Genomic DNA, 22,500 nt, shown 5'->3' with positions numbered 1-22,500 from the left:
AGGTTTTAAAAATCGTCATGTGTGATTGCAGCTTCTGCTTGTGTCCAGTCTCCTTCCTGAGTCACTTTCCAGCTGTGACTGTGTCGCTTCACCGTCCAACAACCACAGAGAAGGTGGTGTCAGTCTCCATCCCGGTGCCTTTCAGCATCATCAACAGTGTTCTTGATCATCTCTAAGAACCTCGTGGCTTCGACGGACACTCAGACTGACCAGAGGGAGTGTTGCTTTAGGACGATCCTCGGCTCTGGTCCAGGTCAGACGTGATGTGACGGGTTTGGATTTGAAGTGTGTGGGAACAGTAACAAAGGTGGCTTTCAGGGCCCGGTAGTGACTGACGAGGAGGTCGTGTTAGAATCGGAGTCTGGATGTTAAGAACTGAAGTCATGGAAGCTCCAGAAAGTCTTGGAAAGGAAGGAAAACCTGAGGAGCAGAGCAAAAGCAGTTCATTAACAGAAAACAACACGCGTGGTCCGGCCTATCGGGGGAAAGAGCAGCGACTGCTGCAGGATCGAACCGCTGGATGCTCTGCCTCGTGTCCTGAACTGAACCATCACTGAGCTGCTTTCAGGGGACTGGTCCAGGCTGAACCAGCTCTCTCCAGATGTAAAGACAGAGGGGGGCCATTTTTCCAGGGTTGGTGAGATACTGTATGAATTTTTCCAGGATGTGCTGGGAGGACAGTTTCAGATGTCTCCTGCAGACCAACACACACAGCTTTACACGCTGTAACATTCACATATTCACACACAGAAAACCACGCCTCAGCACACACACACACACACTCTCATGTCCTGGAACACTGTGTGTTTTGCCGCCTGGTTGACGACACACTCCGGGGATGTGGCAGCTTCGCGCTCTTTAACGAGGCCGCTGCAGCATGCTGATGAGGCGGAAGGCAGCGTCGAGGGTCGTGTGTCTGCATCCATGTCGACATGAAACATTTTCTCATTTAAACATCGACAACTTTACGACTGCTGCGTAACCTGGAGCGTTAAAGGTCAGCCATGTCTCAACATCAGAGACATGAAGCTGAACGGGACCCAGAGGGACTGAAGAGGGCAGCAGGTCTGATCAGACTCAGTATCGACCGTGTTGTCGGCCGTCGCTCGCGCTGCTGGACCGGACTCTGGGAGGCTGCAGGTCCTGCATGCAGAACTAATCCCAGAATCCCCTCTGCATGTAAAATGCATGAGAGCGCGGCCCGCCGGGTGTTTGTGATGATAGCTGAAGGTAATCTGCAGCGGCGAACAGCAGACTGTCCGGCCGTCTGAAGGGCTGCTGGGGGAGTTCGGAGCTCCGCCCGTCTGATGCATGAAGGTCCAGTGTGGAGGATTTGATGCCTGTTTGAGGCACATAATGGAACATAACATTCACAGTTGTGTTTTCATCAGTGTAGAATCACCTGAAGAGAAGAATCTTTGCACTTTTGTCACCTGAGAATGAGTCTTTGTATCTACAGCCACCATGTTGGACCGCCATGTTTCTACAGTAGCCCAGAACAGACAAAAACACTGACTCCAGAGAGGGACTTTCATGTTTTTGCATCTTTCAGGGATCGGTTGCAATCTGCATTCTCACCACTAGATGCCACTAAATCCTCCACACTTCTCTAAAATTAACGTCAGCGACGGCTGAAAGGAAAAGCTCGCTAACTGTAAAACTGAGCGCGCTGTTGACGCTCGATGATATGGAACCGAACAAACATGGCCGCCTCACGTCACCTGACGTGCATTAAGCGAGGTAATTAAACCTAAATTTAATTCATATGATGCACAGTCTCACCACTCTGAAGCCCCGGCTGATGCGAACCGATCTGCGACGCCGAAGGGAAGGCTGTGACCTTTGACCCTCAGAGGGAGGCTCGCTCTGCTCGTTATCGGCCCGCCGTTCGTTACGTTTCCTCACTGTTCAGCCTCAGTCTGCTGCCGACTCATTAACCTCTCGACATCAAGTGTTACTAAATATGACCTGAATATTATAATGCAATCAGCCAAAGTGACAAGAAGCTGCTGCTGTGTTTGAGTCGCATCAGTTCGTTAGACTGATGCTGAGTTACTGCTGTTCTATTAGCTGAAGCTCTGCACCAATCAGCTGACAGACACACACACAGACACAGACACACACACACACACACAGAGACACACACACAGAGACACACACAGACACACACACACACACACAGAGACACAGAGACACAGAGACACACACAGACACACACAGACACACACAGACACACACAGAGACACACACACAGAGACACACACAGACACACACAGACACACACACACACAGACACACACAGAGACACACACACAGACACACACAGAGACACACACACACACACACACACACACACACATTCTCTGAGGACTCCCTGTTGTTGTACTAACTCGAGTTGTGAGTGTGTTTGAACCCTGAACATCTGATCAGGTTCAGGTTCTATTTGTGTTTGATCGCTTTCACTCCTCCTCCTCTTCCTCACTCTTCACCTCAATTATCTTCTCTTTCACCTTCGTCCATCGAACTCAGACATTCATGCGCCCCCCCCCCCCATCAGAAACATGCGGCTGCTGCCTCGTTCAGCTCTTTAACATTGCAGCTCAGTGTTTGCGCTCGCAGCAGGAAGCCCGCCGTCGCCGTCGCCGTCTGCGCTGCAGCACCTTCGTCCTTTTTAAATGAGCAGAGTCTAACATCACATTCACATGCTCATGAAAGACCTAATTAGTGGCAGTAATCAGGTCAAGGCAGGAGATCAGGTGGCGTGGTTTGGTTCAGACCAGCTTCAGTATGAAAAACACACATGTTGGTTTTTTTGATGATGTTCTGCAAACAGAGTCTGGAGCTGTGTCGCTTCTTTCTCTGAAACCAGATGGATTTCATTCAGAATCTGAATTAAAGATGTTTTCCTGCTGTGAATCTTCATTAATAATAATTAGCAGCAGCCTTGATGTGAAAGATGTTCCTGGAGATGTGGTTCAGACTTCAGGCTCTAACACTAATTACAGTAAAGTCTCAGTTTGCATGCAGACTGATCAGATTTGTCCTCTAAACCTGCTACATTTGGATTATTTTTGATTACTATTTTTAATATGATTAACATTTAAAGTTTCATAAGAAAGCTGATCAGCAGTTTTGACGCTGTGAAGAACACATGGTGTTCCCCTTTAGTTACATATTCCTGCAGTTCCACTGACTCAATCAGCTTAAAAACACACAACATTTGACATAATGCCCATTCATACATGTGTTTATGCTATGCTAGCCACACAGGGCTAATACATAACACCTGTGCTGCTAACTTACTGTCATGGGTTCAGCTTACTGTGTTTTCACATTTTCTGCTCATGGTAATGTTTCCTATCACTCAAGAGGCTTCCCACTCACCTGCAGGCACACCTGTTTGCTGCACCTCAGGCCTCCACACTGAACTGGAAGGAACGGCACAGATTTCTGTTCTCCAGATGAAGAATCCTGACAAATCCTCCGACGTCTCCTCTAGCAGCATTGTATCCGACCTGTGTGTCGATTGATAAATACAAAAAATACAGTGACTTTTTATGGCTAATAGTAGACTAACATGTTCCCAGCAGTTCCTGAACGCAATGCAGGTTGATATCACGTCATAGCATCATGGCGACTGTCAACAAAACAAAAGTAAATGCAGAGAAACGGACAGTTATTTTTCTTTTAAAGTAAAAGTCAAACCAGTTTGTCTCAGTCAGTTTGTGGGGACGAGCTCACGGCGATGAAGACGGACAAACTGAAGAGTCGCCGCAGCTACAAACAGGAGGACAAGCTGCAGGACAAACGCTCCTGGATCGAGTTAATGCTCTTCAATGGAGTTTGATGCTCAACAAGCAGCTTCCACAGACCACATCCTGACAGAGACGCTGTTCTGCAGGCAGGTCTGTGCTCAGCGAGCTAACGGCTAAGAAGCTAAAACCTCCTTCAGAAGGAGAGTCAGGGAAGGGGCCTCGTTGCTGCTGTGGAGACAAAGTCACACTGTTCCAGAGTCAGTTTGTCTGGAGTAATTCATGGAGATGAAGGAAAAGCTGAAGTGGAAACTCAGTGATATCAAGTGTGTGTGATCCGACCTTCATGGTGGACATGAACCTCTCAGAGCTGAACCTGGAGCTCGCTGAAGGATTTTTAGTGTTTCAGTCAGCACTTTAGAACTGAAACAGAACTTTTCTCTCAGTATTTATCCTTTATGTTCCATTCAGGAAGCAGTTTTTCTCACTTTGACCCAGCTGATGGAAACAAACTCTTCTAATTCACATTGAAATCTTTTGCTGCAGAAGTTTGAATGAAATTCTCCCGACAGCTTGATGGGATCATCAGCACAGAGGAGAAACTGCTTCTTCTTCTTCCTCCCTCTGTCTGTTACAAGGCCGCCGGCTCGTCTTATAGACCGTTACATAAAGCTGTTATATAAGCAGCCGACAGACTGGCAGGGCGACCGAGCTATAGTATGTCTGAGGCGAGAGAGACCCATGTGAGTGGGAGGGGAGGAGGAAAGAGATGGAGAGGGATGAGAATGAGGAGGAGGTGGACAGGAAAAGTTTGGAGGAAAGAGTGTTCGCATTTGCTCGTCTGCAGAAACCTGGTCCACACAGACACACTTCTGACAGTGTAGATGCTTCATCCGGTCTGTGGTGTGAGCACATGCAGGACAGAAACTGCAGATGAAGCGTCGCTGAATCTTTTGAACGTGAAACTCTGTATTTCTAGGATGTTTTTAAGGATTTACGTAGCAGCAGGAACCAATGGGCGTGGAGCAGGTAGCCACAGACAGGAAGTCAGACAGACAGACTGACATGTTGTTGGCTTGAGTATAAATATGAGATGTGTTGACAGTAATAAGAATACAGAACCAGGTCAGTGAAAACATCCCTGATGGTCCAGAAACAACGGAGACAAAGAAAAGGTCTGATTTACGGTGAAATGTGTCGGTGCTGCTGCTGATTTCCCTCCACCTCGTATGTGTGTACAACGTGTGTGAAAGTGTGTCTGTATGTTTGTGTGTGTGGGCGGAGGAAGAGCGTTCTACATCCTAGAGCAAAGTTAGTGTGAGAGAGTGTGTGAATATTACAACCCCGGGCGACTTAAGTCTGTCTGTGTGTGTGTGTGTGTGTTTGCCTCCATCAGCAGTGCTTTAAGGAGGATCCATGCATTAGTTAACAGCTCCGCTCTGATTTCCCTGTTTCTGCTCACAGCTCCGACTGATGAAACATCGCTAACGCAGCACACTGCTGCGTGTGTGTGTGTGTGCGTGTGTGAGTGGTTTTCGTGTCTTGTATTGTCAAAATAAGTTATATAACTTTTTTTTTCTTTGATTTTAGGAACATTTGCAGGAAGCTTAAACCCCTACAAGACAAAAAAATTGACTAACTTGCATCAAACATTAAAACCAACAACAACAATTACTTCAGAAATTAGAGCAACGTGATCAGACTGTGAAAATCTGGAAACTGAGGAGGAACCAGACATCCCAGGCTACAGTCATGCTAGCAGCTCTGTGAGCTGTCAAGGCACAGTGCTAGTTTGAGCTAAATGCTAACATGTGCATGATGACAACGCTAGCATGCTGATATTGCTTAGCTTAGTGTAGCACGTCGTCTGACGCTTTCCCCTGGAACAAAGACGAGCTCTGTTCATCATCCTGAGATTAAGAAGCAGCTCGACACAAGATAACGCTCGTTAGCTTTTTCATCCAGTCGAGAATTAGTTACTACTCAAACTTTGATTCAGAGATTCCTGAGAACGTACCAACACACAGATTCACTGTGAGCCAGTGATACAGCTTACTGTTGCACTCGTGTTAGCATGATCATTACATGTGAATTATTATTAACCTGAATCAGTCGTTCACTTCATGGCACAGAATCTGGTTCTGCAGCATGTGACCGGAATGACGTCGGATAAATGATGATAACATATAAATACAAAAAATCAGTTCACGTTGATATCAACCTTCATGTCATGTATGAAGTGAGGCAGTCTTCTCTGTATTCAGGGTCCAGGTCTGGACTCTATTGTCATTCAGCTCTTACAGAGACACAGTGCACAGAGAGCAGTGAATCCAATCACACTGAGGAGAATACAGAGAGGCAGCGATATGAGAGAAAAGATGAAGATGAATACAAACACAGAGTGACAAGAACACAGAGAGGCAGATAAAATGTTTCAGAGGAAGAAGAAAGGTGATGTCATGTACAAGCAGCAGGTGTCTGTATGTGAACAACAGACTGGAGGAACTATCAATAAACCCTGACAGGAAAGACATGAAGTCTGTCCGGTACCCCAGGATGTGTTTAGCATAGCTTAGCACAAAGACTGGAAGCAGAGGGAAACTGCTAGCCTAGCTCCACCATAACCAACCATACCAACCAACTGACCTGCGGGGTCATCTAGCTGCGGTGACGTCTACCTGAGGGGTCGTCTACCTGCGGGGTCGTCTAGCTGCGGTGTGGTCTACCCGAGGAGTCGTCTACCTGAGGGGTCTTCTACCTGAGGGGTCGTCTACCTGCGGTGTGGTCTACCTGAGGAGTCGTCTACCTGAGGGGTCTTCTACCTGAGGGGTCGTCTACCTGAGGGGTCGTCTACCTGAGGGGTCGTCTAGCTGCGGTGTCCTCTACCTGAGGAGTCGTCTACCTGAGGGGTCGTCGAGCTGCGGTGTCGTCTACCTGCAGTGTCGTCTACCTGCGGGGTCGTCTACCTGCGGTGTGGTCTACCTGAGGAGTCGTCTACCTGAGGGGTCTTCTACCTGAGGGGTCGTCTACCTGCGGTGTGGTCTACCTGAGGGGTCGTCTACATGAGGGGTCATCTAGCTGCGGTGTCGTCTACCTGAGATGTCGTCTACCTGTGGTGTGGTCTACCTGAGGGGTCGTCTACCTGCGGTGTGGTCTACCTGAGGAGTCGTCTACCTGAGGGGTCTTCTACCTGAGGGGTCGTCTAGCTGCGGTGTCGTCTACCTGAGGGGTCGTCTGCCTGAGGGGTCGTCTGCCTGAGGGGTCGTCTACCTGAGGAGTCCTCTACCTGAGGGGTCGTCTACCTGTGGTGTGGTCTACCTGAGGGGTCGTCTACCTGCGGTGTGGTCTACCTGAGGAGTCGTCTACCTGAGGGGTCTTCTACCTGAGGGGTCGTCTAGCTGCGGTGTCGTCTACCTGAGGGGTCGTCTGCCTGAGGGGTCGTCTACCTGAGGAGTCCTCTACCTGAGGGGTCGTCTACCTGCGGTGTGGTCTACTTCTGGGTTTTTTACAGGTATTTGCTCAGTTGTCAGCTTTCTCCTGCGTCCCAAAGTGTATGTTTCTGTTTTCATGCATCAGTATGGCCGATCGTGTGTGTATTCGAATGTTCTTATATTCAGTATGTGTGTGTGTGTGTGTGTGTGTGTGTGAGGCAGCCATTCTGTTGGTGTGTAAATCAGAGAGTGAGGGGAGATCCACCTTTAATACAGCTGTGTAAATCACCCACTTTATTAATATATTTTTCTGTGTGTGTGTGTGTGTGTGTGTGTGATTGTGTATATCTGCCTCAGTGTGTGTGTGTGTGTGTGTCTCACACCCAGAGGAATGCTCAGAGACTTATAGTCGCTGATAGAAAGCCTAATGCTCCAATCACCATTTCTGTCTCCTCATGCTCAGCCGTTCACTTTAACGGCAGGCAGACAGGTGTGTGTGTGTGTGTGTGTGTGTGTGTGTGTGTGTGCATGTGGGGGGGGTTCCTCTTAATGCCACCGTCCATCGTACAGCTTTATGGCGGCAGGCAGACAGGAAATGCAATAGAGATGGAGGTTAGTGAGGCAAAGCTGCATGCACATGACTCTGTAGTTACCTGGTTTCACCCCACAACACACACACACACACACACACACACACACACACACACACACACACAGCGAGCGGGGTGAACCACAGAACTAACTGTGCCTGCAGGGAGGCCATTCTTCCTCTGTGGCAGGAAAAGGAGCAATCAGAGCTGCAGACTCTCCTTCAGTCAGTCTGTTTATCGAGGAGGTCAGTGGACTCAGTCACACCTGTGCTTCTGGTCCCATGACACACCTGCTGTGTGTGAGGATGAGCGAAGGTCCCATTCATGTTCCCTCCATTCAATGTTGGTGAAACATCAACAGCCATCAAGATCTGTGTTAGAAAACATCTGACCCTTCGATACATAAGAACTCAAGGAGAGACGTCAACTACGACTCCCAAGATGCATTTCACCGACAAACATCCAATCACAGAGCTTCAAATTCTGCTGCTGTGTGCAGTGTTTGTATGCAGGAACCAGATAAAACATTTAACTGTTTAGATCAGTTAATTCTGATTCTGGATCAGTCAGGGATCAATCCAGTAACCATGGCGCAGTCTCACTGGCTTCTCCATAGCAACGACAGCTGAGGCTCATGGGTACTGTAATATTTAGAGGATCCTCAACAGCAACCTGAAAGAAAGACTGATCAGATCATCAACTTACCTCAGAGGAGCATCCACTGATTTCTCCTCACACCTCTGGAGCAGCATCAGAGAGATCAGGTGATCTGGACTCACCTGAGCCTGACTGTGACAAAATGCCCTCAGGTCAAGTCAACAGACGTCCCTGCAGCCTAAAGACACGACACCTGATCTGTGATGTGAATTAAAAAACTGAACCAGAGCTAATACAGACCACACTGCCTCCGTTCACTTCCATTTACACGATGCATCGAGCTGATTGGTGGAAGTTGATAGTTGGTGATAGACAGATGGCTTGTCCAATCACCTGCCAAGTATTTTTGAAGATGCCTGCCCTTTTCCAGACAGTTTCTATGGACACATCAGGTTATGAGGCACAACGCTGAAAAGTTCGGATTGTTCATGAACGTAACGCCACTACAGAGCGGAGAGCTGCCTCTGAAACACGCCGCGGTGCTTCTGATGGAATCGTCAGCTCTGCCGGCCGCCGCCGTGCCGGGTGCGACCCGCGAGCAACACCGCTCCAATCATTTGCAGACTTTTCATGACTCAAGTGACATCACTTGAGGATGTTTATCAGACGTCACGTAGCCGGAGGCTTCCTTTAAAAAATGCTGAAATGAGAATTTACAGGTGAATTTCAGCTTCCCACCTGAGTCTTTATTGGATTAGTGGCTTATTTGTGGATGCAAACAACAACAACAACAATACCGACGTAACACCCTGAACAATATAACACACACACACACTCACGCACACACACGCACACACAGCACAACAGGGTTTCAGGCAGCAGTTTGGGTAGCAGCGTGTGTGTGTCTGTGTGTGTTTTTGTTACCTATTAGGGAGCTTTTCCAGGATGAACACTCACCTTGTTGGGACCAGCAGTCCTCATGGGGACCAGGTCTCAGTCCTAATGAGGCTAAATGTCATTTCTGGGGTCTTGGATTGAGCTGTCCTGTGATAGTTCACCCTGTGAAGACAAAACTGTTAAAAAAGAATTATTCTTCAAACTCACGTTTGTTGACTGTCCTGTTAACGGCTCCTTTTGCTCCATTCATGATGATGATGATGATGAAGGTTTACATTTCCATAAAATAGCACAAAGAAGACGAAACTGAAAAAAACGATAATATAAACTGTATATATATCAGTAACTGGCAGGTCCGTTCATGTCTACATGGGACCATGAGAGGACGTTGAGTATTTGATGTCCGTCCATAATGACATTAAAAAATAGATGTTAACCCTTTTGAGACTTTGAGTTTTGACCCGTGGAGGATGCCGTCGCTGGTCAGTGTGGAGCGCTTGTTTTTGTTTTTTTTTTACATAAGACAGCAGTCTGTCTACTGCGCTGTGATTGGCTAGCACATTGCTGCTGGTTTGTTGCCTGTAAGTATGAGCTCATGTTGTTTTTCATAAGAAATGTTCGCGTTGGTCAAGTGAAGTGGATCTCTGATCAGATGATGCTAATGTGTTAGCATCAAGCCCCAGAACAACCAGTAGCTAACACGTGTGCAGCAAGCTAACACATTTTTGTATATGTGTGTGTGTCTGTGTGTGTGTGTGTGTGTCTGCGTGTGTGTGTGTGTGTGTGCATGCATCAGGGAGAGCTGCTGTTTTGTTTTACAGAATGCCTGCAGGGTGATGTGTCTGAAAGTGTGTGTGTGTGTGTGTGTGTCAGGCTGAGTTATAATAATGATTCCATCAGTAGTAAAGCTTGTCGGGGGTTTAGATTCACAGTTCAACAGAAATACTTTATCTCCCCTCTGGACCACACACACACACACACACACACACACACACACACACACACACACACACTCAGCTGTGTACCTCTTCATATCTCTGTCAACCGTCCACACTCTGTTTGCAGACAGCGTTGACAGCAGTGGTAGTAACAGTAGTAAAAATACTCATTAAAGACATGTTGGTGCTGAGACAGAAAGACAAAGAGGGACAACACGCAACAAAGGTCCAGATCAGGAATCAAACTAACAACATTCAGCCTCATTTTAGCTTGAACGTGCTTCATGGATAGACGGAAGGTGGCATCAGTGACCTTAATAACAACCCCACACAGGTTAAACACCTGGGACCCCACAGCGGTCAGTGACAAGTGAAGAGGCCTTCTGGAAGTCCAGCTGCCGTTGGTGCAGCCCCCCCATGATAGCCGGGACCTGGTTGACCGAGGACCTTCACAGATGACCTTGTAACAGTACAAATCCATCGTTCCTCGGCCTGTGTGGAGGCAGGTCCTCAGTGGTGGTCCTGGATGCCTCTTGGTGCCATGAGGGAACTTTTCTTTGAACCGAGACTTGTCCTTTTGTTTAGGTCTTGTTGTAAATGGGCAGACTGGTGTCATTCCCACTGAGCGCGCATTTCAACATGAATGTCATGGACTCCATGAATGCAGCAGCTTCGTTGTCGGGCTCTTTATGAAGAAAGTAGTAAAGCTCCTGGATCTCCTTAGAAAAGAGCGACTTTCTCTTCGGCAGCTAGCCGTTAGCATACCGACAGTTTCCGTCCGATAGCATCGCAGCCTGTGATGCTTCCTGTGACTCACTGGCGAGCGACAGCCTTGACAACGACGTGCAGCTCAGAGCAAGGTGACGCGGAATAAAGAGCGAAAAGGTTGGCGTATGGAGGCTGTGGTGGATGGATGGCTCACACATTGGACTTTGACTTCTTTTCACTTACGTTACTTATTTAAGTTACGTCACGTACGTAAACCGTGATTTTCTCCTAAACCTAACCGGGTATTGGTGCCTAAACCAAACTGTAACCATTTCATGTTCACCAGCGTTTAGAAAGACTTTGCTGCAGAAGGTCGGTCAGTACTCGACCACCTGGGGATGACAGCAGGCCAAACACGCCACACATCACACTTTATGTCAGATGTTTGATCAGGTATCAGGTTCCTGTTTCTGTGGTCTCATGCAGCTCGTGGTCTCTGTGCTGCAGACGCCTGGACACACTGTGAGCCGTGTGATGGACCACTGATGTCCACATGTGCAGCATCTCAGAGCCCCAACACACATGGTCTGTATGTGTGTGTGTGTGTGTGTGTGTGCGTGCGTGCATGCTCGTGTGTGTGTGTGTGTGCGTGCGTGCATGCTCGTGTGTGTGTGCATGCTCGTGTGTGTGTGTGTGCGCGCGTGCGTGCTGGTGTGTGTGTGTGTGTTCGTGTGCGTGTGCATGCTGGTGTGCGTGTGTGCGTGTGTGTGTTCGTGTGTGTGTGTGTGTGTGTGTGTGTTCGTGTGCGTGTGCATGCTGGTGTGTGTGTGTGTGTGTGTGTGTGTGTGTGTGTGTGTCTGTGTGTTTTCTTGTGTGTGTGTGTGTGCGTGTGCGTGCGCGTGCGTGCGTGTGTGTTTCCTGTTCAGGCATGTTAGCCGTTCTCGTCTGTGTGTTTCTCGATGTGTGTTTGATCCACAGCCAAGAATAACACAGCTGTCTGGTTCGTGTCTGCGTTTTGTCTGAACTTATGTAACGTCGGCTGATGGCAGAGCAGCGTCCACAGAGAGGAGGCAGAGTCGGACTGATAACTTCCATCCGGACCGGACTCGGGCTGCGACTCAGCTGCACTCTTCTGCCACGCAGCCTGTAACTGAATGAAAGAGACGTCGTGGTTCCTTGAAGAACTTCACTGTAGCTCATAAACCCTACATGTTCTTCAAAACCCTCCACCTGTTCTGAGTTCTGAGACATTAAAGCACAGTCCGGTTTGTGTCTTCAGGCAGCAGACCCTACCGAGGCTTTCTATCCTCAGCAGAACATCAGTGTTGTTACATTTTCCCAAACTTCGGAGCTCAGCCTCCATCCAGCCAACCAGCTGCAGGTGTCCGTTCACCCTCTGCTCCCCAGGCTTCAGCTCCAGCTCACCTCTGTCCTCCGAGGCCTCGGGACTGCAGCGGTGAGGGGAGGGGGCGCCGTGGACCACCTGTAGCCGAGCAGTGAAGGACACACCTCTGCCTGCGTCTGTGTCCGGGGGTGGACTCACTGAGCTCAGGAAGGCGGTTTTAATTTTAGATTTTATTCGATATGTTTGTGCTCTTCTGTCCTTCTGTTCGTTCCTCCTCTGTAGCTCCACTGAAGAACCACAGCTGGGAGGTTTTAACTGGCATTCATACAAAGAAATGATGTGATCTGATGTAAATCCACACTGAATTATCACCTTTGAAACAGTAAAGAAAAGGTTTAAATGAAATATCTTGAAAGATATTGCAGAACTGTGTAAATTCTTATTTCCACACACAGTGACTTTAATCCTTGATCACATTTTTACCGTATTTATTCTTCTTTATATTTTGTTTCGGATTCCTCCCACCAGTTTGCAGCACAATGATGAAAGTGTTGATTACCCATCATGCCTCTGCTGTTGACCATATTATCCATATTATTTCATTGACACAGTAGTTATGTTTCTGGAGGAACAGAGGAGGTGATTCTGTCTCCGTCTTGCTGTCAGTACGTTTCCTGCTTTTGTCTTGAAACATCAGTTCAAAGTCGTGACAGCCGTCAGAGTTTAATGATGAGATATTCAGACGGATCACAAAAACAGTCACACTAACACGAACAGTATTAACTATTAACTCTGCTAATGTGAGAGACGTGTGGAACAGCGTTAAAATGAGACTGACGCTGACAGGAGCACTCAGCAGGTGAGGTGAACATGACCACATGTGTGATAATGTGACCGTGTCACTGATGTTTTCATGGTGTTTCCCTCATGTGGTCACATGCAGCCGCATGCTGTGTGTCTGCATGTCTGCATGTCTGTATGTCTGTCTGTGTGTCTGTGTGTCTGCATGTCTGTATGTCTGTATGTCTGCATGTCTGTATGTCTGTCTGTGTGTCTGTGTGTCTGTGTGTCTGCATGTCTGCATGTCTGTATGTCTGTCTGTATGTCTGTCTGCATGTCTGTCTGCATGTCTGTCTGTCTGTATGTCTGCATGTCTGCATGTCTGTCTGCATGTCTGTCTGTATGTCTGTCTGCATGTCTGCATGTCTGTCTGCATGTCTGTCTGTATGTCTGTCTGCATGTCTGCATGTCTGTCTGCATGTCTGTCTGTATGTCTGTCTGCATGTCTGCATGTCTGTATGTCTGTGTGTCTGTGTGTCTGTGTGTCTGCATGTCTGCATGTCTGTATGTCTGTCTGTATGTCTGTATGTCTGTCTGTATGTCTGTATGTCTGTGTGTCTGCTTGTCTGTATGTCTGCATGTCTGTCTGTATGTCTGTATGTCTGTGTGTCTGTGTGTCTGCATGTCTGTATGTCTGCATGTCTGTATGTCTGTCTGTATGTCTGTATGTCTGCATGTCTGTGTGTCTGTATGTCTGTATGTCTGCATGTCTGTCTGTATGTCTGCATGTCTGCATGTCTGTCTGTATGTCTGTATGTCTGTCTGTATGTCTGCATGTCTGCATGTCTGTCTGTATGTCTGTATGTCTGTATGTCTGTATGTCTGCGTGTCTGTCTGCATGTCTGCATGTCTGTGTGTCTGCATGTCTGTATGTCTGCATGTCTGTCTGTATGTCTGTATGTCTGTATGTCTGCATGTCTGTCTGTATGTCTGTCTGTCTGTATGTCTGCATGTCTGTATGTCTGCATGTCTGTCTGTATGTCTGCATGTCTGCATGTCTGTATGTCTGCATGTCTGTCTGTATGTCTGTATGTCTGTATGTCTTCATGTCTGTCTGTATGTCTGTATGTCTGCATGTCTGTATGTCTGCATGTCTGTCTGTATGTCTGCATGTCTGCATGTCTGCATGTCTGTATGTCTGTCTGTGTGTCTGTGTGTCTGCATGTCTGTATGTCTGTATGTCTGCATGTCTGTATGTCTGTCTGTGTGTCTGTGTGTCTGTGTGTCTGCATGTCTGCATGTCTGTATGTCTGTCTGTATGTCTGTCTGCATGTCTGCATGTCTGTCTGCATGTCTGTCTGTCTGTATGTCTGCATGTCTGCATGTCTGTCTGCATGTCTGTCTGCATGTCTGTCTGCATGTCTGTCTGTATGTCTGTCTGCATGTCTGTATGTCTGTATGTCTGTGTGTCTGTGTGTCTGTGTGTCTGCATGTCTGCATGTCTGTATGTCTGTCTGTATGTCTGTATGTCTGCATGTCTGTCTGTATGTCTGTATGTCTGTCTGTATGTCTGTATGTCTGTGTGTCTGCTTGTCTGTATGTCTGCATGTCTGTCTGTATGTCTGTATGTCTGTGTGTCTGCATGTCTGTATGTCTGCATGTCTGTCTGTATGTCTGTATGTCTGTATGTCTGTGTTTCTGTATGTCTGCATGTCTGTCTGTATGTCTGCATGTCTGTATGTCTGTGTGTCTGCATGTCTGTATGTCTGCATGTCTGTATGTCTGTGTGTTTGCATGTCTGTCTGTATGTCTGTATGTCTGTGTGTCTGTATGTCTGTATGTCTGCATGTCTGTCTGTATGTCTGCATGTCTGCATGTCTGTCTGTATGTCTGTATGTCTGTCTGTATGTCTGCATGTCTGCATGTCTGTCTGTATGTCTGTATGTCTGTCTGTATGTCTGTATGTCTGTCTGTATGTCTGCATGTCTGCATGTCTGTCTGTATGTCTGTATGTCTGTATGTCTGCGTGTCTGTCTGTATGTCTGCATGTCTGCATGTCTGTGTGTCTGCATGTCTGTATGTCTGCATGTCTGTCTGTATGTCTGTATGTCTGTATGTCTGCATGTCTGTCTGTATGTCTGTATGTCTGCATGTCTGTATGTCTGCATGTCTGTCTGCATGTCTGCATGTCTGCATGTCTGTATGTCTGCATGTCTGTCTGTATGTCTGTATGTCTGCATGTCTGTATGTCTGCATGTCTGTCTGTATGTCTGTATGTCTGTCTGTATGTCTGCATGTCTGCATGTCTGCATGTCTGTATGTCTGTATGTCTGTGTGTCTGTATGTCTGTATGTCTGCGTGTCTGTCTGTATGTCTGCATGTCTGCATGTCTGTCTGTATGTCTGTATGTCTGCATGTCTGTCTGTATGTCTGTATGTCTGTGTGTCTGTGTGTCTGTATGTCTGTATGTCTGCATGTCTGTCTGCATGTCTGCATGTCTGTATGTCTGCATGTCTGCGTGTCTGCATGTCTGCATGTCTGCATGTCTGTATGTCTGCATGTCTGTATGTCTGTGTGTCTGCATGTCTGCATGTCTGCATGTCTGTATGTCTGTCTGTATGTCTGCATGTCTGTATGTCTGTCTGTATGTCTGCATGTCTGTATGTCTGTGTGTCTGTATGTCTGCATGTCTGCATGTCTGTATGTCTGTCTGTATGTCTGCATGTCTGCATGTCTGTCTGTATGTCTGCATGTCTGCATGTCTGTCTGTCTGTGTGTCTGTGTGTCTGTATGTCTGTATGTCTGCATGTCTGTCTGTCTGTGTGTCTGTGTGTCTGTATGTCTGTATGTCTGCATGTCTGCCTGTCTGTGTGTCTGTATGTCTGTATGTCTGTCTGTCTGTATGTCTGTATGTCTGCATGTCTTCATGTCTGTATGTCTGAAATGACTTCCAGATAAATCACTCCTGAAGTTTACTCTCACACACACTCTTCTTACTACTTTCACTATTTCCATATCAATATTATCAGCAGCCTTGTTGCAGGAGCTTAGACCAACTGTTAAACACTAAATGTCCCACAGCATCTCATCTTCACTTTGATTCACACACCGGCTTCTGCTGTCACGGACTGTTTCTACATCCATGTGACCACCAGCATTGTTTCAAGTACTTCACAGACATGTGGGGAGCTACTACGAGCTAGGTTTACTCCGCTCTTACGTCACTCTGCTGCACACTGTAACGTTGGTAGTTCTGCTTCAGTTTGGCTCTGCCACTTTAGCGTACTGTGGCTTGCTTAACCAATCAGATGGCGGCGTCGGCGGAACAGTGCTGGAGACAGAAGTGGCAGGAGAGAGAGAGGGGGGCGGTTGCATCTAACCCAGTTTTTAATTGATTGCTTGATATTGGCCCATCGGATTTAAAAAAGGCAGATACCGGTATACGTCAAAACTCTAAAACTCCGGCCCGGCCGATAATCGGTCGACCTCTAGCTGTCACTGTGGTGCTGACTGATCTGTGGCTCGTGGAGCTGCTGAGGTGTGATGAAGACTGTCCTCAGATGTGTTGTCTCACACGGACGGGACAGGCTGGGCCGTTTCTTTATGGAGCTTTTCAAACGCGTCTTCATCATAAGGTGACGACTGGAGGAGGAGGTCATCATCACGTTTACTCATCATCAGATGAACTGAGCCCACCTGGACCTCTGCAGCGCCAACACATTTCACTATAGCAGTGACTCAAAGTGGAGACGCAGTCCACAACAGTCTGAGAGACGAGGTGGAGCCACGTCTGAGTGGTCAACCTCCACCTGAGCACAGGTAGGCTGCTTCCCACTGCACAACTCTGTCCGTCTCTCTCTGTCTGTCTCTCTGTCTGTCTCTGTCTGTCTCTCTGTCTGTCTCTCTGTCTCTCTCTGTGTCTGTCTGTCTCTCTCTCTGTCTGTCTCTCTGTCTGTCTCTCTCTCTGTCTGTCTGTCTCTCTGTCTGTCTCTGTCTGTCTCTCTCTCTCTGTCTCTCTCTCTGTCTGTCTGTCTCTCTGTCTGTCTCTGTCTGTCTCTCTCTCTCTGTCTGTCTCTCTGTCTGTCTCTCTCTGTCTCTCTCTCTGTCTGTCTGTCTCTCTGTCTGTCTCTCTCTGTCTCTCTCTCTCTCTGTCTGTCTCTGTCTGTCTGTCTGTCTGTCTCTGTCTGTCTCTCTCTCTCTGTCTGTCTCTCTGTCTGTCTCTCTCTCTCGCTGTCTGTCGCTCTCTCTCTGTCTCTCTGTGTCTCTTTCTGTCTCTCTCTCTCTGTCTCTCTCTCTCTCTCTCTCTGTCTCTCTCTCTCTCTCTGTCTCTCTCTCTCTCTCTCTCTCTCTCTCTCTGTGTGTGTGTGTGTGTGTGTGTCTCTCTCTCTTTAGGAGCCATTTTGGACTCAGTTCATCTTGGGTGCATCGCACATCATCAAGTCAGACCGAAACACAAGACATCCGGTCTAGATTATCACAATAAAAGTTTCCTACGTTGCATGTCTTAGCTTGTTCTGGATCTGGATCGGGGCCCTGGACCAGAACCTCTGTATGAAGTGAAGGAAAGTCAATGGAATAGACATGTCAGGCTGGGGGTCCTGCTCCTCTGCTGGAGGGTGGGGGTCCTCTTACGTGTGTATCCAGGGGCCCATTGTCTCATAATCCGTGCATGGCTGGAGAATAGTTGGATTTATAATAAGAGTGATTGAATATTTGCTGTGAAAGTTTAACATTATATTTAAGCTGGAGCATCACTATAGACACGTGCGTGAATGTGGACTGATTCAGTCAGGACATGTGGACCATCTGAAGAACTGCACAGTCCAGATTTCCTCTGTGAAGACTGAAATTGTCCCTATATTTAATTTCCCCTTAATTTAAATGAGAGCAGATGACAGGACACGACCCAAAGGTCACATTGGACTGTCACTCTACACGAAGGTGGAGATGATCTCATAAAATCATCCATTAATGTGTCCTGTGACAGTCACATTTAAAGACACCGAGTCTGAAGAAAGTCAGGATCAGCCATGTTTGACTTTAAGGTAATAGAAGAGGCGCAGCCGGCGTTTTATTTTGAAAGAGGATGTGGGTGATTTCGTGCAGCTTGACGCATCATCCTGCCTGCTTGTCCCCAGCAGCCCCGACCAGAGAGAGAGAGGACGAGGCGGTGGAGAGAGCGGCTGCGAGCCTGAGACAGAGAGGGAGAGCCGGGACGAGAGAGCTGGGCTGCGGGCTGTTTTCACACCTCCAACCGCCCCTTTGTGACTGTTTGTTGCGGCCTGGAGTGGAACTATCTGCGGGCTGAGATTGCGAGTGACCCCGGGCTGAGCCGCCGCCGCTGCCCGCCCCGCATGGCTCCGGATCCGCTGGGAACTTCTCCGTAGACCTGTGCGGGTCTGCTGCGTTTTGGAGGAGGAGGAGGAGGCTGCTGGCTGGATTATTACCACACACACACACACACACACACACACACACACACACACACACACACACACACGCACACACAAAAGCCCACTGGACAAAAACGCTGTCCCGGAGTCCGGGCCTGGCTGCGGGTCGCGGTTTTACGCAGCGTCCCTCTACGCCTCTGTAACTTGTGTTTTAAATGTTGGAGGAGGATCCGGAGGACAGCAGGACTCGACCTGGCGGCGCAGCGGCTACCGTCTCCAACTAGAGGGAATATGTGGCTCTCCTGGCTCTCTCGTGCGCTTCTGCTGGGAACTTTGTGTGCAGGTAAAGAGAGCCGGCCTCGCCGTTCCGTTCTGCTGCGGGTTTGTGGGTGAAAGGGCTGCAGGTTGCAACACTGCAGCCTGCAAACACCAGAATACCACCAGAGTACTGCGAAGCCCCCGCGAGGCGTGTTTCACACACCGCTCCGCACGCGCTGTTGGTGTGTGCGGTGTTTTCTCTGTGGCTGCGCGCGCGCGTGTGGTTCTGTTATCACAGGGTTTTCTAGTAGAAATAGCCACATGGTGCATGTTTCACTACCAAAGCCCGCGGAGATTCTCGTTTTTAGAGGGATCCCCGGGACCTGGTCCTGCCTGTGAGCTGTTTGTAATGCAGCTGGAGTGTTTTCCAGCAGCAGCAGCACCACCACCACATGGTGCTGAAGGATTCTGGACTGATGGAGACATTCATATCATCAGGACTCACGTTAGCTTCTCTGAGGCTGCTGCTGCTGGGCCTCACATGAAAGGTGGACTGAGGATTCTGTAATCCGTCAGTGTCCTCATTTTGCACGTGAACCTGCGCGCGGTGAGGCGGGATGCGGCTGCGGGTCTGATGGAGGATGTGAGGACACTCAGTCCGCCTCTTTGTTTGTGTTCCGCTCCGCTCGCGCGTCAGGAGTCACTTCAGTCCGGCTGCATTTACACTCACTGTCAGCTGTGTTTGGCTGCAGCCGTGCGTGTGTGTGCGTGCGTTTTCGTGTGTGTGTGTGTGTGCTTGCACGCTGCTGCTCCATTGTCTGCTCAGGCATGCAGGCGGATCAATAATCGATCAGCAGAGCGGCAGCAGAGAGCTCGAGCCTCTAAAATCACCGATAACCGGACAGATCGATCGTCTTCGTTGTCTCTGCACGCGCTCCGTCCACGCGCGTTTTACTCCGACACCCGGCGGGTGGATGAATGGAGCAGCTCGGTCATGTGGCCTCGTAGTAGTGGAGAGGAGGCGTGTGCGCGTGCGTGCTGGAAAAATACTACTACACCCGCGCGATGTCAAAAATCCCATAATATTCCCGTCATGTTTTGGAGGGAAGCGTAAGCTCGAGCCGGCTGCTCAGGTGTTTGATTTGCTCTGATACACCTGGACCAATCCTGGACCTCCATCACTGTTTCTGGTGATCGATCGCTGCTGCAGGCTTTGATCAGTGACGTGCTGTGACGTCATGTGCATGATTGAGCTGCTGGTCTTCACTCCTGTAATGTGTCTGTTAGCAGCTGATCAATAATCAGGCTATGAGGCTGGGTGGAGTGGAGGCGTGCAGCTTCTCCTCACTATGATTTTCTCAATCCATCGATTAATCTCTAATCTGTAAACCTTCAGAAATCAATCAGAATCAGGTCAGCAGGTCAAAATATTCAGCTTCCTGTGAGGAAACACTGCCGAGTTCAGACGTGCAGACAGTGACTTCATGATCAAAACAGCTGCAGATTGATCTTCTTCTGATTGACTAATTGATTAATCGACTAATTGCTGCAGCTCTGGTGACATTTTGATAACGTCCCTGTCATATTTCCTGTCGTCTGATCGGTTTAACAGAGAAATCAGTGACAGCGATGTGATGATGGATCAGTTTTTCCCTGTGCCTACACTTCCCACAATGCAACGCAGCCACCACACTTCAGGTGGAGGTTTGGATGTGCGATAGCCTGGAGCCTCAGAACTGAAGTCACTGTGGTGACGAGTTTACCTCATATTTATCTCATATTTCTGTAGTATTATTATAATATTTCTGTTATATTTCTGTTGAAATTCTGTAGTATTTCTGTAGTATTTCTGTAGTATTTCTGTAGTATTTCTGCAGTATCGGCCTTTAGGGACTTTGCTATAGATCTCTTGATCTCTCTGAGAATATATTGACCTTCTTGTTCTGTCTGGTGTTTTCTTCCTGACAATATTTCCATACTACACACAGATTACTGCACACACACACACACACACACACACACACACACACAGGCTGCAGGTCTCTGCTGTGTGTGTGTGTGTGTGTGTGTGTGTGTGTGTGTGTGTGTACACATGTATATTTTGCAGTGTGAGCTCTGAAGGGCTGCAGCAGCACGTTTGTACAGTCAGAACAAAGGGAACGTTTATCAGCCTCTGTGGAGAAACCGTTTTCTTCTTCTGCTCACAGCTTTACCTCCAGGTCAATACACACACACACACACACACACACACACACTAAAGCACTACAGTAATCCAATGATAAACTCTACATGGATATTGAACTGATATGGGATTTCTAATCAATATTCAAAATTAAAATTTCTGATAACTGACTGCAGGCAGAGAATATTTTGAAGAATGACAGCAGGGGGCGCCGTCACATGATTACCCTCTCAATAATTACGACATTAGCAGCACAACGCGCAAACACCGCGTTCAACAGGCTCACCGTCAAACCACAGCAGACGTGGAGAAGCTGCAGCTTCCGGTCAGGTCACGGACAGCCGGCATCGAGCCTTTCGTGCCGCGGCGCCATCGTTTAAAGTTAACGCAGCTAGCCGTGTGGGTGCTGGCGTGCTCGGATGGGAGCGGGCTGTTGGTTGTTGCAGGAAACATGGGATCAGCGGGCGTGTTTGGTCCTCCTGCACAGCCGCAGGTTAATGTCCTCCGTCGTATGTCTCTGGTAAATCCTCGTCCATAACGTCCTCTGCGTCAGGACGCCGCTCAGACATCTAGAGGCTTCAGTGGACTACATTTACCATCAGCAGCTTGACGCTGGACATCAGCTGATCAGTATTAACTGATTGATAAGACTTTATTAATGACCTGATAATGAATCTACTTGTAATACATGTGCAGCGATGTCAGTATTTACACTTACGTTCACTGTATGTTAGTGAACTGCATCTTGGGAGTTGTAGTGTCTCTTTTGATTCCAGATGTTTTGCAACACAGAAGAAGAATCACTGTGAAGGAGCGGTGATGAAGTCTGTGACAAGTCTTAATGAATGCTGTCCCATGCGAGTACACACACACACACACACACACAGCTCACTCTGTACTGCCAGCTACCAATTAAGAGGTCAGCCAATCAGGAAAGGACACCAATTACTGCAGCGTTTCCTGCTTTAGCGTGTGTTTGGTGCCTCGCCGGCAGGAAGTGGGTGATCCTTTTCTTTGAATCAGCTTCACGCTGGACTTCCTGTGTGTCATTCATCACACTTCATCAGAGAAACACTGCTGCTGGTCCTGTTTGTTACCTGTCGGATGGAATAAATGTGTGACGCTGCGTTTGTGTGTGTGTGTGGATTAGCAGTTAGAGCTGAGTGATGTCATTCTGCTGTCACGGCTGGTCAGTCGAATGACGGGACCTCAGTGTGTTTCCGTGTTCGTCTCATAGAGACACACGTGTCCACGTCGACCGTCAGTTTAAAGGCTGACAGGTGAACAGGCGTCACCTGGAGCACCTGAGTGTGTGTGTGTGTGTGTGTGCTCATTAATCCACCTGTATTTAGCCCTAACCTTGTTAAGAATCATGTCAGATCACATTTTTATTGTAGCTTCGTCCAGCTGACGGACTCACGGGGGTTTTGCGTGACAGGTTTTGTTCAAACTCTCAGAACTTTATTTAAATGGTGCAGAGACTTTGTGGCGAAGCGTGTCGGGAATGATGCGGCACACTAGTACAACGATATAATAAACACAGAGGACACTGACGACAACGTGATACACACCAAACAGGATGCAGCCAGAGTTCGTTTATGCCGGAGGAGAAATTTAAGGTGGAATCCG

The 22,500-nt window shown here is 48.1% G+C and overlaps 2 protein-coding genes across 4 annotated transcripts in view; one reads left to right on the top strand and one right to left on the bottom strand.

The window, feature by feature from the left end:
• LOC121623616 (NACHT, LRR and PYD domains-containing protein 3-like) overlaps positions 1-22,500 on the bottom strand; it is a 377,011-nt gene that overhangs the window by 303,184 nt on the left and 51,327 nt on the right. The window lies entirely within an intron of this gene.
• Positions 18,670-22,500, top strand: part of acvr2ba (activin A receptor type 2Ba) — a 30,232-nt gene continuing 26,401 nt past the window's right edge. The window contains exon 1 of the mRNA XM_041960995.1: positions 18,670-18,774. Coding sequence (XP_041816929.1) covers positions 18,723-18,774 — 52 coding nt within the window. The 5' untranslated portion in view covers positions 18,670-18,722. The remainder of the gene's footprint in view (positions 18,775-22,500) is intronic.

Source organism: Chelmon rostratus, chromosome 20 (assembly GCF_017976325.1).
Source record: "Chelmon rostratus isolate fCheRos1 chromosome 20, fCheRos1.pri, whole genome shotgun sequence".
Lineage (NCBI taxonomy): Eukaryota > Metazoa > Chordata > Actinopteri > Chaetodontiformes > Chaetodontidae > Chelmon > Chelmon rostratus.
This window is presented reverse-complemented; position numbering and strand designations above follow the sequence as displayed.